Raw genomic sequence first — 16,676 nt, 5'->3', positions numbered from 1 at the left:
AACAAGTCTTCAATAAATGAGAAATATCAATGAGTTCTTCCAAAACACATAAACATGATGCAGGGTCTGGTTGTAAAAACCAGTGAGGTTTAGATGTCAGAGGAATTGGGTGGCTTTTTAAAGATGGGAATGTTTTGCTTTGTTTTTTTATTTATAATTGCTTATAACTAACTTGAACTAATTTTATTTTTAATTCTTTTTGTTTTGTTTGTTTTGTTCTGTTTAATTTTTTGTTTTGTTCTATTATTTCTTATTTTATTTTATTTTGTTTTATTTACTTTTTTATTTAATTTAATTTTGTTTTATAAAATTTTTTGATTAAATTAAATTAAATTTTGTTTGATTTATTTTAAAAGATTTGTAAAAACATACGTAACCATGAAAGATGATATTCCTATTTGATAACCAGGAAACCAGCACACGAAAAACAAATGCTAGCTCTACATAACATTGTTTATATCTTGCACTTTGGTTGCTGAGAGACTTCTTTGTTGATGCGTAAACAATTCAAACAAAAGCTAACAGTATCTGTTTTGTTTCTTCAAAAGATGTAAAACGCTTTGTGAACCATGTGCTTTTACTGCCTTTTTAAAGAATTTTCACAGATACACTTACTTTTGCATGTAGCATAACTGGCTGTGTTAGCATTACTGCTATGACAATTCACCTGCTCCGGTTATTTTTTCAATTATTAATTAGATTAAAGATGTTCTCTTTTTGGATAAATGTAAAGACTTTTTTCAATTGAAAACTAATTTTCCAGTAGTTAATACTTATGGCTTCTGGCATATACCAAGCTCTAAGAACCTCTGCACTTTAGAGTAGGTCTGTCTTGAAAGGTTTATAGTGTAATTTAATATTAGCTTACAGTAGAAGTGGAAAGATGTGTTGGGAATGCAGTTGTTTGCATATTTGAGTGGACAGATGAACTGAATACGTGAATGTAATGGTCAGGGCCTGTTGATAATTTCAGTATCTGAGGCATCATTTCTTAATTTCCTAGGAAATTGAGCAGGTGTTTAGTGGCAAAAAGGTGCTAAACACAAAATATTTATGTCTTGTTCTGTTCAGTTTATACTTGAGAGCGGAAAGTAAGGTTAGCTTGTTTTTGTTAGAGATACTGTTTTGATAGCGAGGTCCAAATTGTTCCCATTGGTTTTGGCTAAGCCTGCTAATGTTAACATTTGAACATTCAACAAACCCAAGGACTTAAAAACATTCCTTTCGCAGAGAGACCACAGCAAAAACCTGCCTTAATTTAGCAAATGACAACAGTGAATGAGAGCCTTTTGAAGCTCTGACCTGGATCTTAATGTTAAATGGTTATGTTAACTATTGAGTGTCATGTGTCTAAAGGCCCGTGCACACCAAGATGTTTTTTTGTTCGCGTTTTCTGTCGACGTTTAACGCCTTATGACTATATGAAGGCCGTCAAAGTGTTTGTGCACACCAACGTGCAAAACGTCAGGCGCAAAAGCGTCATTTGAAAAAAACGCCATACGCTCGTTTTTTGTTTTGATGCGCCAAGTCAAAACCTTCTCCACCAATCAGATTGTCACTTTTGTTCACGTGCACGGAGCTGCTGAAGTTACAGTAAACAGCACTTGAGGCACTCAAGAGCAAAACTGTCAATGCGAGCTCACATTAAAGAAAATGCCCAGAGGCGAAATGAACGTTTAGCTGCTTATTGCTCTTGTGAACAATAATCATTTCTTCATTACTAGAGCTGGAGCTGCTGCTTGAACCATCCATGCTTGTGCGAGTCACCAGTAACTTTCTTGTGTGTTATAAGCGGGTGTTGGAAGCCTAAAGTTGTGTAGCGCCACAACTTTAGGAGCCTTTTGTGATTTTTAAGGTCAACTTTTTTTTGGAGAACATAGTTTCTCCAAAGGTTTCATTACCACTTTTCTGGCAGAACACAAAGTTTGAACAAAAATAGTATGAGGACTTGCGCTAGCAGCAATTCAGAACAACGTAACATCTTAAAAATGTAATTGTCTCATTTCGAGTTCTCAGCAGCGTCATCGCTTCATGAGCGGTTTTGACATTCAGTGTAATCAGGGTCACATCAATGCATGAATATATCTAAAAACTGAGCAGTCCCTCGAGAACGACCTCACTTCTCTTTATTTAAGTGTGGGAAAAACAAAGGCAGGAATCTCTGGTGAATTAATAGCCCAGTTTCTTGGAATTGCTTTCACCACACACACATTGACTCGAACACATATTTTTCAGAACCTTCCTTCCACTGTTGTCTCTTATTCTTAAAGGGGTAGTTATTTTAAAAATGAAAATTCTATCATTGTATGTATTCTATTGACATTTATTGAATGGATACAACACAATCTTCTTGTTTTAACATGAATGTAATAAATTATTAATTGCTACTGTTTGGTTTGGGTTTTTACAGTAAAATACAGCTTAAATTTCCTTTCTGTGAATGGAATGAATACTTTTACACACAAAAAAATGCAAGCACAATGTTTCAAAGTATAACAGTAAAGTTTTTATAATATTGACTATTTTATTAAAGGATTCTGAAAAAAAACATTTATAGAGAAAATAATGACATATTAAAACAATTAACAAATACATGACAGAGGTTTGTGATACAACAATTACAGAAAAGCATTATTTAAATCCTTGATTTCTATGGAGCGGAACAAATCAGCCATTGCACAGTTGAGTAGACAGGCTTAAACAAAAATATGATTTGCATATTTTTCTTGGGGAAAAAAAAAATTGTATTTGAATTTTGTTTGGTATAATTTGTATCTTAATTTGAATGTTTTTTTTGTATATTATCCTCTAGATAAACACGAGTAATGACTAACATCTGAGGTGAAGTTTTTTAAAACCAGTCCACTATATGCTTCAGCGCAAACTGGTTTGTTAAATAAAATAAAATCTAGCTTAAATAAAATTAAAGTGAAATATTTACTATATTAAACGTATCCTATATTAAACTGTTTTCATTGTTAATGACAAAATCATCCATTGCTGGTGAGTTTCAATTCAATTAGTTTAATCAAGTAATTTCAATAAGCAAGACAGGCTTTTACAATGTATTAGCAGCACTGAACATGTTTTCAGATTACAGTCTGTCAAATAAAATAGCTTAAAACACTTTAATATTTTAGAGAAAGTAGTTAAAGTTTGCATAATCAATGATTAAGCTTATCCACTCGTGACCCATCCATGCAGCCTGTATTTTGAGTACCTGACCTGCGGATTGAAGGCAGCACCTGTGTATATAACTGAGAAATGTGCTCCTTGTGCAGCGTCACTCACGTGACAACGCTTCATGAAGATGGGAAAATATTCAACATGCTAGACCTAATTTCTGCGGTGGTCTAGTAAGGCGTCACAGACATGGTTTTGGTTGTCATAAACTAAGCCATATTACAAGAAAAGAAACAATTGAATCTTGTGGCACGACACCCATTTTTTCGTTTACGACTTCCCAAGAAACCCTGCGTCAAGGTAATTGTATGAAACGGACAAAATCATGTGATGTGACCGGGGATTTAAACCATTCAATTTCATTCAACCATAAAAATGTGCTGTAGGTGATCTGCAAAAATGCTAACCATTAGCATAATATCTTTGAAACACAGTCTCTCCCCTGCTGTCCAAAGCCACGTCTCCTGAAATCACAAATGCGCATCGAAAAGATGACAGTAGACTATCCAGATCTTGTCATTCGCCAGTTAGAAAACATTATAGTACTTTATAATACTACAATTCTGAAAAAAAAACTGTATTATATCTAGCACGTTTTCAGTTGTTTAGCAAGCAAAACTTGTCGTAATGTGCAACATTTAATGCATGCAAAGATCGCTGGTCTCTCTGTCTCACATGCTTTGTCCTAAAGCGATTACTGGATATTTAGTGTTTGGCTAGCGGGGTGCAAGAATTACATGTATAACAAAGCCAAACTTACATGCTACTTCAGTCCGAATATTCAGAGTAGCATGGTAAACAATATCGGGAGGACGTCACAGGTTGTCAATGTTCAAAAATAAACTAATGTGAATATAAAACCAACTTTATCTCAGTAAAGCAGGCTAGGCGGAATACTGATTTTTTCTTATGTTTTGTTGTTAAACTTAATAAAAATCTACATTATCGATCTTATGAAACTGAAAATAGTCAGATCAATCTATCGCTGGAAGATTTCAGTGGCTGAACAACAATTCTGCGCATATAACCCATTCTAAATGCAACTAATTTTACAAAGCTTTGCGTGACTGAAATATTTTCTAAAAGAAATACTTCAGCCATGATGTCATCCTTCCTCCAGCATAGTAACTCCAATATTGATTCAGGATTTTAAAGTTTTACTTCAGCATTTGTTTTTTACTGCTGTCGCACTTTCTCTCGGATCTGTCAGCGTAAATAGGGATGCGCAGATATACAATACTACATTTGTTGACATACAGTTTGGGCTACTTATCAGAATTATGGGAATTGTCGGCCTGACAATATTTAATTGGATGAACATTTTTTAGTCTTACACCTTACTGGGAATATAAAAACATATATGCATACATTTAGATCATTTACTTTAATCTTTACTATTGGAATGTAAAGAGACTTTCAACCAGCACAACAAAACATGTTTCTGAAGACAATCATCTACTGCACCTTTAATTGATTTGTGTCGAAACAACAGAAAACAGGATTTCTGTGGGGTTTTAAAACGTCTTAAAATTTCTTAAATACCAAAATCTACATTTTAGGCTTTAAAAAGTCTTAAATTTAGTGAAATATTGTGTTGTAGGTCTTAAATATTTTTTCAACAATTTTTTCCCTTTGTTCATGTAAAGCTACCCAATCTGGCCTAAACCCATGTAATCATCAACAGTCCATCTCAATAAAACTTTTTATTTAACATTTTAAATCCTATTTATCATAGTGGTTTAATTATTTTACTTACAATAACATTTGTTGTATTGTATTAAGTGCTCCATGTATTTACTGCTAAGGACACCAACCAGGGCAGATTGTTTAGATTTAGATTTAGTTTATTATAGTTTTTAAAATATAATATAATATAATATAATATAATATAATATAATATAATACAATACAATACAATACAATACAATACAATACAATACAATACAATACAATACAATACAATACAATATAATATAATATAATATAATATAACTATATTTTTATTTTATTTTATTTTAAAGAAAATTTATGTTGGAAAAAAGTTTGATACAAGTAGAGCTTACCTGTTTTTACACAATATTTAAAATACTTTGATAAGAAATATCTAAAATATAATTTTTTTTACTATATATTTATAGTTTGTATTACTAAATGTGTTAAATAATAATAGATATTTTTTGATGGGTCAAATAAAAATCTCTTTCATCTGGGCCGTTTAAAAAATTCCTTAGCCTTTATCCCTTTATGAGTCTAAAATTACATTCATATTGTTGTTAAAAATGTCTTAAAGACATTTTCTGGTGAAACCTGCAGAAATCCTGATTAAAGGTTACAAATGTTGTTGCTGTTATAAAAATCTGGTAATTTCTTTTTTTTCAGACTGCTTTTGTCAGCCAATCTTGCTAAGTCAATGTAATTTAGTAAAGTTGTAATACATTCAACCACATTAACCTGAACAATGACTTCATCAGGCTCATTTCCTCGCTAAACGCTTTATGATTCATCGTTAATTCTGCAGCTTTGAGTCTGTGAGGCTCCATTAGGAGGAAGAACATTTCCTGTTTCTTTCAAATGCACTGGTCCATGAAGAATCCTCTCAATCCATTTTTCTTTTTCTTTTTCGGGGCTTCGATGCATTTGTATGGTCATAATGGGATGAATCCTATAGTCAAATACCTTGTTTTATCATTTTAGCCATTTGCTCTGGTGGTCTTTATGTGGTTCTTACATACTCAAGGGTACTTATCTCCTCTCTCAGTCTGCTTTTATTCTAATTCCCTCCTAAAATGGATCCATCAGACATGAATGCTGCCTGGGAAGAGTGTCAATATTTCATGAATGAGGGATGATTAAAGAGTGATGACATCATCAGGGATACATTTGCCCCCTCTGCCTCTGCTTCTTTCCTCAGTTCGAGGATGTTTTATTGTTTAAATGGTGTCACTAGGTACATTGTACTAAAATTTGTATTAATTTTTTAATAAAGTACACTTATTATGTAGGTTGTACTTGCACTTGTGCATAATATAGTGTCATTTAATTACAGCTTTTCAGTGAATACATGTATAATTGCACTATACAATCTATCCTTGAACCTACACAAATAACACCAAACCTGCACTGTAAAATATCTGTTAATTAACAGTTTCTGTATTTTGTGATTTCCGTTAAGTATGTACAATTCTGAATTGCATAATCGCAATTTGATCTCTGCTCTGTCGACTTTTGAGGTTGAAACTTCAGTCTCAAAGTGACTGTTATCGACATTTTAGTAGTTTGAAATAATGCAATGTGTAAGAAATAATATAGAGAGAAATAAGTCTGTAAAATAACAGAAAATGTACTAGCAGTTTATTACAAGGTTTATTTAAAGAGCCTTTATTATGCATCATAATAGGTCATATTTTGGTTTTGGAGCTCTCCAACAATAGGGTTCAGAGACGCAGAGAAATGCCCACCATGGTTATGAAGTATCCAGAGTAGAGACTATATGTGTGAGTCAAATGCAGTTAAAGGAGACACTTAGTCAAGTTTACCTTATTTTGTACATTGAATTCCACTTTAATTAAAATATATGAAACAAACTCTATTAATGTAACTATTTAGCAGAAAACGGCATGTTTTACTATAGATTTTAGACTTTGGGCACCGCCATCTTGGAATGTCGCTGTGACTGACGTCACAGGGTTGGTTCTGTTCCCTCAACTGAACAGATACAGTGGAAGTAATGGAGACTATAAAGTCTAATTTAACCCAATGTGTGAAGTTGTGGGTGTGGAGCTGGTGCAAATACAAGCATCAGATGTGTTTCTAATATAAAAGTAAATATATATTTATTCTATTTTTCCCTTTTAAATACTGATCATTTGATGCGCTTTGATTCACCATCTGTTAGGCTGCCTCAATGCCTATCTGTGATTGTAACGAAAGGAACATAGACTGGACAGCCTAATTTAACCCAATGCATAAAGTTGTGGACGTGCATCGCAGAGCTGGTGCAAATACAACAAATATAAGCATGTTTTATGTTGTTTATTTTTCTTTTGTTAAAACTTTTTATTTGATGCACTTTGGTCCATTCTCTTATGCTGCTCCAGCACTGCCTGACGAAAAGATTTACATTCAGATTAATGCAACTATTAAAATCATACATGACTTCACGCCTTACTAAGTCACGTCTGTGTGGATTATGTCAAGACATGTTCCCTTTACAAGTCGATCAACTCTATCTCTCAACATTTATGAAGGACATAAAACCTGCCATAAGAAACACTGCGCCAATCTTACTTTTGTTTGAACACGAGCAGAGGCGAGTGGCTGTAGTAGTAAAATGTGAAAGTACGCGCCCCCATTACATCAGCACTGGACTTGGTTGAAACCACTGGCAGCATAATACAGAGAGTGACTTATTATTGACATAATTACTCACATCAAACATTTATTTATCATAATTATACTTTCTCTCTATGAGAGTACCGCCATCTAAAAAAGCTATTCATTTTATTAAAAAATTATTCAGGATGAACAATCTTTGAATGCAAAGAATAAAAGACAGATTAAATAGATCTCTTATTAAAAAAAACAAACAAACTCATATTCAGAAAAGTAGTTCTTTCTTTTTTGATTTGTTTATTAAGAAAATAAAAGGAAAACATGCATGTACAGTTGAAGTCAAAAATATTTGTGAAATTAGCATTCTTTTTCAAATATTTATATGTATTTTTTCTCCCACACGCAATGTTTTTGTTGATCTGACCACAAGTGGACGATGCTAAATAAAGCTAAATAAAACTTTCTTTTACAATGTCAATAGGATACAGATGAGTTGTAACTATATATTGAAGGACAGGATATTTAAGTCAGAAGCAGTCAAGTAAAAATCTAAATTACTGCTGTAAATTTTTACTGAATTGAGTACAAGCAACAAGCAAAACTAACATCAAAATCAAAGTATCTAAATACAAACCTGTTTAAAGGAGCACAATACAAGCTTCAAGGCATTATAAATAACTGTAAAATTGTCTATAATATATGGTACAAAAACTAAAGTACTTATGACTTAATGTTCTATCGAATATCGCACAATAAATAAGCAACTGTAGGATATATTTTACAAAATAGTTACAAAATTTACACTTTAAAATGTTCTTTGATCAAGTAGTCCAGACAGCATATGTTTTAGGTCATTGTAACTTACTAAATTAAGTTAATCATGTTGTAACTTAATTGTATAAGTTAAACAAGCAGTTTTAAGTCAGGTTAACATAATATAAGTTCAATGGACTCAAAGTTAATTTGATTCAGCTTAAAAATTTAAGGAAACCAGAATTTACAGTTACACTTTTGCCAGCATTGTGTGACTAATCTAACCCTAACCCTATATTTTGCAGTGCAGTGTGTATCTTTGGGTCTTATGTAAAAAATTTTTTCTTTTATTTCGACATAGTCACTTTATTAATCTTGGGTCGCTACAGTGGAATGAACCTCCAGCTTATCCAGCATATGCTTTACGCAGCAGATTACCTTCTAGCTGCAACCCATCACTGGGAAACATCCATACACACTTATTTACAGACATAAACTACGGACTTGGGGAGGGGAAACCAGTCCGGGGGAAACCCACGTGAACATGGGGAGAACATGCAAACTCCACACAGAAATGCCAACTGACTCCGCCGAGGCTCGAACAAGCAAGCTTCTTGCAGTGAGTTAAGCGTGCTACCCTTAGTAGTGCCCTGGGGTCTTATGTGTTTAAGCATATCTCTACAATTTCTAATCTCACTGGACTGCTGGAGAACACACTTATAAACTCAATTGAAATTATTGAAGTAATATAGCTGTGACCAGTACTGTGAATGAGAAAGATGCTTTCAGTTTCGAATTTTAATATTCATTGTCCAGCTCGAATAAAAGTTTATTATTATAAAACTTTATTAATATAGTCGTTAGCATATCACACCAAAAAAAAAATACTCTGATCACCCTCTGAGTAATATCAACATGATGGACAGCATTCAGATAGCCCAAGCTCAGTTTAAACCACTTCTCTGATCTAGCAATTATGTTTAATGTGTATTGTAAGGTTCCAGGAGCAGCATGCAAGCACTGAATCTCTATTGAAAATACTGTGGTAAAATACATGTCCATGTAACACATGGCACGGAACAATATAATTTAATGCAGTGCTTTTTGTCCAGTGTGAGACCCACTTAATATCGCATCTCAAACAGGCAGTGAATATTACTGATTTTAAACCAACAATATTTTGAATGTGGTGAGTTTATGATGGTACGGCAGTCCACCGGAAACGTCTGAGCTGGTTTATTAAAATTAAAAGTTCACATTTATATAACCTACTTGTGGCATATCACATTTTGTCTACGCTTTTTTTTTGTTATAAATATGCACCCTCTAGAAAATTACATAATGTATTACATTGGAATGTGAAATTTTATCGCAGTTGCTATGGTGCTAATATCAACACTATGGCACAAGTATCAAATAAATATACATTTGCAAAATGAACAATACAATTGGGTGATCTTCACAAACAGATATCTGATGAAAAAAGACAAAAGTTGCTCGTCAGTCTAAATTTGTCTTGCAACCACTGTCAAAATCAGCCTGCAGACCGTAATGCACTTCCTCATGGGTATTTCCTGTGGTTCCTAATGCCTGGCTTTTAAATCACCTCTCGTCCTGATGATTTTAACTCTGACTGACAGCGTCTGAACCTTGCTGGCTAAACTATTCATCTAAATTCATCTTTGGCTTGTAGTTGCGCATGCCTCACTCTGCCAGCCATCTGCGGGCATGAGTCATCATCAGTGTCTGACCTCCGCCTGCTCATTTCTGCCATCCGCTGTCAGTGGGCTTTATACTAATCACTGAAGGAATATGACAATTGGTAAAAATGTATTGATTCTTTATTTTTTATATACATTTTTTGGGGGTTTTAACCTATATTTATAGGATGGTGTAGTGTGGAGACAGGAAAGCATAGAGCAGAGAGAGGGGGAAGAATCTGCAAAGGGAGCCAGGACTTGAACTCTAGTCACCTTGAGCACCTCTGTGCTATATGTTGATGCACTAACCACTACTCTATTAGCACTAGAGGTCTACATTTCCAAATTTTCAAATAAAATGCAGTAGCGGTTGGTAGCTACTTTGAACAAGAGTGGCCGATCTAACAATATAGTGCTTCCAAGAGATTGAGAGAGAAAGCGCGAGCGAGCGAGAAAGCAAGCACGTGCATCCGCCGTGATCAGTAGCATCAAGATAGTATCAGTGACGATCAGTGATAGTAGGGTGTTTTTTGGTAGGGATTTTGAATCTCTAAATTTTACATTGTTCCTTGCCCCAATATGTACCTGCTATGTGTATAGAAATTATACTGAATGATATATGAAACACTATCGGTAGTTGGCAAAAATATTGAGTGGATATGTTTGCAAATCTGACTTTGAAAGTGTCAGTGCCTCACCAGCCACAATCCTCACCGCACGTCATGCGGCACTCATTTCTCATCACAAATGAGCAAACAAAACTGACGTTTAGCCTACAATCCTTGCACAAACTACAGTTTTATCTGTTATCGCTCTTTTTTAGTAGTACCCATTTTTAAAACCAGATCTAAATTTAGTCAAGACACCAGGTGAACAAAGGCTGAATATACAGCGGGAGCAGTCGGTTGCGGAGTAAAACCTAGCAGAAGCTGACGGGAGCAGGACTAAAAATTCAGTCTGTTTTGAAAATAATGTTAGGCTTCATAGGTTACACGTTAACCATACATCACAATAGCATGTTATACATCAAATAGCATGTTAACAATAGCATCATGAGCATATCAAATTAAAGCATTCCAAAGCAGAATGAGACATCACAGCTTATGTATTGCCTCGAGGAGCAATCAAACAGACAGATATTTGTTTAGTTACTTGTGTCTCAGTTGGTGTTAAGCATCATGAATAACTGATTGGTCATGTCTCCACACATAACCTGGAGGAAAGATAGTGGCACCCATCAGAGAGTGAATGATTTGATAATAATATAGTACCTTTAAAGAGGTTTATGTACATTATTTGTTAGTGATTTTTTTTTCTGTGTTGAAAGAAAAAATCAGTTAAAGGAAAAAAATATAAATAAGTTGGTGCATCCATACAATATACACTACAGTTTAGTACTTTCTCAGAATTAAAGATACAAGGGCTGTCACTGGTACCTTTTCAAAAGTTACACATTGCTACTTAAGGGTCCATATTAATACCTCAAGGGTACATATTAGTACCTAAAAAGTACAAAAGTGTAAAAAGTTTAGATACAAAGACAACCCCAAATCAGGAAAATTTGAGACTGCATAGAAAACGCAAATACAAAAAAAAAAAGAAATTAGTGATTTCTAAACTTAATTTGACTTGTATTTCAGAAAATATAACAAAAATTAATCAATGTGTTCCTCGTGATTTTTTTTTCTTTCTAAAAACAAACACATTCTGATTTTGGTTTTTGAAGCACATTTAAAAAAAGGTTGTAACTGTAAAGCATTTACCACTTTGTAATGTTGTCATTCCTTTTCTCAACACTTAAACAATGTTTAGGGACTGAAGACATCAAGTGACGAAATGTTTTAGGTGTAATTTTGTTTCATTCTCCCTGTAAACAAACCTTAAAGTGGTCAACAGTAATGGGTCTTTGTTGTTGCATGTTGTCCTTCAAAATCCACCACGCATTCTCTATTGGAGACAGGTCAGGACTGCAGACAGGCCCGTCAAGTACCTGTATCCTCTTCCTCCGCAGCCAGAACATTGTAATGTGTGCAGAATGTGGTTTTGGATTGTCTCGTTGAAATATGCATGAGCGTCCCTGGAAAAGAAGGCAACATGTTGTGCTCCAAAATCTCTATGTACTTTTCAGCATTATTGGTTCCAACACATAAGTGCAAGTTACTTTGCCACTTTCTGACTTGTTGCAGGTGACAGTCTGGATGATCCTTTTCTTCTTTGGTCCGACATCCATTTCTTCCAAAAAATATCTGAAATTCTAAATTCTCAACCCATCTTTGCTCCTAAAGGACTAGACTTTTCTTGGATGTTGCTTTTGTGCCAAATCATAATTAAAATCACCTGTTGACATCACCTGTTTCAAATCACATCATTAATTAACCAGTTTACCTGTTTAATAGCCCTAACTTGCTCCTGTCCCAACTTTATTAGAATGTGTTGCAGGTCTGAATGACAGAAAAAGATCTATATTTACAAATGAAATGAAGTTGACCAAACAAAACATGAAGTATTATGTGTTCATATTGATTGCAGTGAAATACAAGTCAAAGTAAATTTGCATATGACTACTTTCTTTTTTATTTGCTTTTTCATACTGTCCCAACTTTTTCTGATTTAGGTTTGTATATACTTTTGAGCTATCAGTCTAAACCGTTTACCTGTAAATGTGTATTTTTTTTAAAAGGTACCACCCAGTGTAGATGATAAATTGCACTGGTAAGACCTGGTCTGATCTGGTTATGTCCCCGTATTGATTTTCTCTCATGAAGTGTTTTGTGCTTGTATCTCAGTGTATATAAGCGCTGTAACTTAATAGCTGTAGTTAAGGGAGGAGCTGCTGTTTAGCCAACAAAACCATCTGAGAGACAGAGAGAGGAAGAGTTTTGGGTTCATTGTATCTTGCGCAACAAAGACTAAAACACACCAATAGGCAGTCAGGCCAGTGTTTCCGCTGTCCACAGAAGAGCTTGTGGTGGGACAGCCTGTACGTGTATAGTAAGCACCAGATTATCAGAGGCTGAACAGGTTTGTCAGCATATCAGCACCTTGGGATTTGTGCTCCGATTTGTATGGAATTGCTTTTGACATGGACCACTCGGGAGGCGATCCATGCTGGAAAAAAAGTGGAAGGGGAGAAAAAAACAACAACCACTAAATATAAAGCCACTTTAGCCAGTTTGATGGGTTTAAACTTTATGCCATACATGGAAATATTGTAGATTGTGTCCTCGCAGCTCTCAGCCATAAATAGCAAATTGAACTTTTTTAATGTCAGGGTCATTGTGAAGATATATTACAGATGCGCCACTTATTTAATATATCACTGTGTATGGAGAGATTGTTTTGAATGTAGAAAGTAGTTTTAACCCTTGGAGGAGTGAATTGTAGCCCCAGTTTCCTGTTCTAAGCTAACAGAAGTGACACCCGGAGTGGTCTTCTGCTGCTGTAGCCCATCTGCTTCAAGGTTGGACATGTTTTGTGTTCAGAGATGCTCTTTTGCATACATCTGTTTTAACGAGTGGTTATTTGACTCACTGTTGCCTTTTTATCAGCTCAAACCAGTCTGGCCATTCTCCTCTAACCTTTGGCATCAACAAGGCATTTGCGCCACAGAACTGCCGCTCACTGGATATTTTCCCTTTTTCAGACCATTTTCTGTAAACCATAGCGATGGTTGTGCGTGAAAATTCCAGTAGATTAGCAGTTTCTGAAATACTCAAACCAGCCTGTCTGGCACTAACAACCATGCCACTTTTAAAGTCACTTAAATCCCCTTTCTGCTTCATTCTGATGTTCTGATTCTAATGTTGTTCGTGACACCAATCATACAGAACTTAATTCAATGTAGGCTCTATTAATCCTTTTTCATTACAACATTGCTCCCTGCAGCCTCCAGCTTGGTTCTAATGCCTCCTCTATGAAACATTATTCGGAGACTGAAAAGAGATAGTTCTTAGATAAAAAGCTGTTTTGAATAAAGAAAACATTCAGTGTTTTCTAAAAAAAAAAAAAGCCAGCTACTAGTTATGTAGGTAACCATCGAGCACATTCTTTACATTGAGTATTCATTAACTACTGTACAAACAGCACATGTAGTATTTTTCTTTTCTGCTCCAGTGCAGCCATACAAATGTGTGAGGGCATTGATTAGATCTTTCTTTCTTTCTTTCTTTCTTTCTTTCTTTCTTTCTTTCTTTCTTTCTTTCTTTCTTTCTTTCTTTCTTTCTTTCTTTCTTTCTTTCTTTCTTTCTTTCTTTCTTTCTTTCTTTCTTTCTTTCTTTCTTTCTTTCTTTGGAAATGTCCCACCACAACATAATTAATAATGAAATGTTTTTACTTTATTTATTATTTATTATTTATTTTATTATTTTGTTCTTTTATTTTTTTTGTTATTTTATTAATTAATAATTAAAAAAAAAATGTAAAATGTATTTTATTGATTTAATTTGCCATCTTGTGTGTCTTATAACTCATGTATTTATTTATTTTGTACATTTGAAATCAAACAACATTGTTAATAATAAAAAAGGTTTTAAATAATTAAGCATAAAAAAGGGAAACAAGCAGTTGCTTTTTTGCTTTTGAGGTTTGTGTTCATGTAACCATTACGGCTATAAAATATGAATTGTAATCAGAACTCGACTTACATTCGACATACGTCTGAAGTGAATAAAATGACAAATGTTCACTACAGTTATCTAAACATCCTTAAATCATGATACATTTACTTGAGTTGTGAACACATGCAATTGTATTTTCAGTTTCATTGAGTTTTAGTGTTATTCATAACCTTTGTTATGATATGTCTTACAGAGTAATTATAGTAAAAAATGACTTTGAACATCTTGATTCACATGGACTACTTTTATTATGTCTTTTTTTTGTATTGCGACATCTTATACACTTTAAAAGATGGACATAAATGGTAGTCAAATATTTGAAATATATCTTCATTGGAGTTTCTAAACATTAAGAAATATATTATAGATTTGAAACAACAATGTTGTGAACAAATTACAGATTAAAAAAAGTAGCTCACCAAAAATTTAAAATAGTTTTATTTAGTTTTGTTTTATTTAGTTTTTTGGTTTGTGTTGCTTTTACTTTATTTATTTTATTATTTCGTTTTAATTTATTTTATTTTATTTTATTTGTTTTTTATTTATTTTATTCTTATTTAATTGTATTTATTTTTTTGTTTTATTTTTTTGTTTTGTTTTTTATTTTAGTGTGTTGTAAATTTTTATTTGTTTATTATTATTAGTTTGTTATTAGTAAACTAAGTTATTAGTTTATTATTTGTATATAATTTTTTTACTTTATTTCTAAAAGTATTTTATGAAAACATAATACCCAATAGTATACATCATGTATATATGTTAACAAAATTGTCTGAGTGTTATTCTGTGTATTATTCTGTATGTTATTATCTGAGTGTTATTCTGTTATTCTGTATATCTGAGTCATGCATTTATGTTACTTTTTAAAAAACAAAACTCATTGACTCTCACCGTCTTGTTTAGCATGTTCAGTATTAATAATTATACTTAACATCACCGACCTTTGTCATTGTCTGCATAGATTCATGCTCCAAGTGTAAATGATGTCCTTTCAACCTTCTCTTCTCTGCAGCTGGACCTGAGTCAGCCATTAGAGGAGCAGGGGCCCCTTGATGTCATCATTCACAAGCTGACAGACCTTATCCTGGAGGCCGACCAGAACGACACCCAGGCCCTGCTGCTGGTCCAACGTGTGCAGGTGAGAAGCGTGCGTGGGCTTGTCTCAAGTAGCACTGTTGCGATGCAGTCTTTCTAACAAACCACCACCCATTTTTGCCTGCTTTGCAAACAAATCCATGATCAAGTGAAGTAAACAAAGGAGCAAGTTCTTACTGTCGAATTTAATTAAATGTGAAATTTCTCCATACTTCTTTTCCATTATGGCAATTTGAGTGCTGCTTCAGAACTAGAAGCAGTTAAAAGCAGCTAATATTAACCTGGAAAAGTGGTTCTTAAAGGGGACCTATTATGCAAAAATCACTTTTATAATGGTTTAAACCCATTTGTGTGGCATCAGTGTGTGAATATAGCTGGCCTCTAATAGTAAAAAATAATTAATTCTATTTATTTATAGTCACATTTTATTAGTACTGCCTGCAGAAACACTTTGATTAACATTTTCCCTTTTACATGTTGTCAGAGCATAGACAGCCGTGAGTGAGAAGCAGCCGTCCACATTAGAGTTTTTCGCACCATACCTACTGAAGTGAATAAGAGGCATTATAAATGTGGAGTTTTTAGGATACACAACTGAACACTTTGAGTCTCCATAGACTGCCTTTTTTCAAGACACTTTTTTTTGACAGTTGTCAGTTTTTTACAGAGATAATGTTAGTCCTGTTTTGAATATGCTGCTATACTGATGCATAGGCACTTGTAGCTCCACCCTCTTTTGAAAAAGAGCACAATCTCATTTGAATTTAAAGTGACAGTCACCAAAGCTGCACAATTTCACTGTAAGCCTAAAATAGGCTTTTTAAAAGAATTATTAAAATATATTTGTTGGGTATTTTGAAACACCCTAGGGACATCAAAGACTTATTTTACATCTTGTAAAAAGGGGGATAATAGGTCCCCTTTAAAAGTCCTTTTGTTCGATATTTGATGTAAGTTCATCTTAAGCAAAAAGACGGAAAAAAAAGTAGCGCCTCTC

General features: G+C 33.9%; 1 protein-coding gene across 1 annotated transcript in view; it reads left to right on the top strand.

Annotated features, from left to right (window-relative positions):
- itpk1b (inositol-tetrakisphosphate 1-kinase b) overlaps positions 1-16,676 on the top strand; it is a 106,212-nt gene that overhangs the window by 35,270 nt on the left and 54,266 nt on the right. The window contains exon 4 of the mRNA XM_001922333.6: positions 15,597-15,722. Within this exon, the coding sequence (XP_001922368.1) occupies positions 15,597-15,722 (126 nt within the window). The remainder of the gene's footprint in view (positions 1-15,596; positions 15,723-16,676) is intronic.

Source organism: Danio rerio, chromosome 17 (genome assembly GCF_049306965.1).
Source record: "Danio rerio strain Tuebingen ecotype United States chromosome 17, GRCz12tu, whole genome shotgun sequence".
Classification (NCBI taxonomy): domain Eukaryota; kingdom Metazoa; phylum Chordata; class Actinopteri; order Cypriniformes; family Danionidae; genus Danio; species Danio rerio.
The sequence above is the reverse complement of the archived record's forward strand: the minus strand, read 5'-3'. Positions and strand labels throughout refer to the sequence as shown.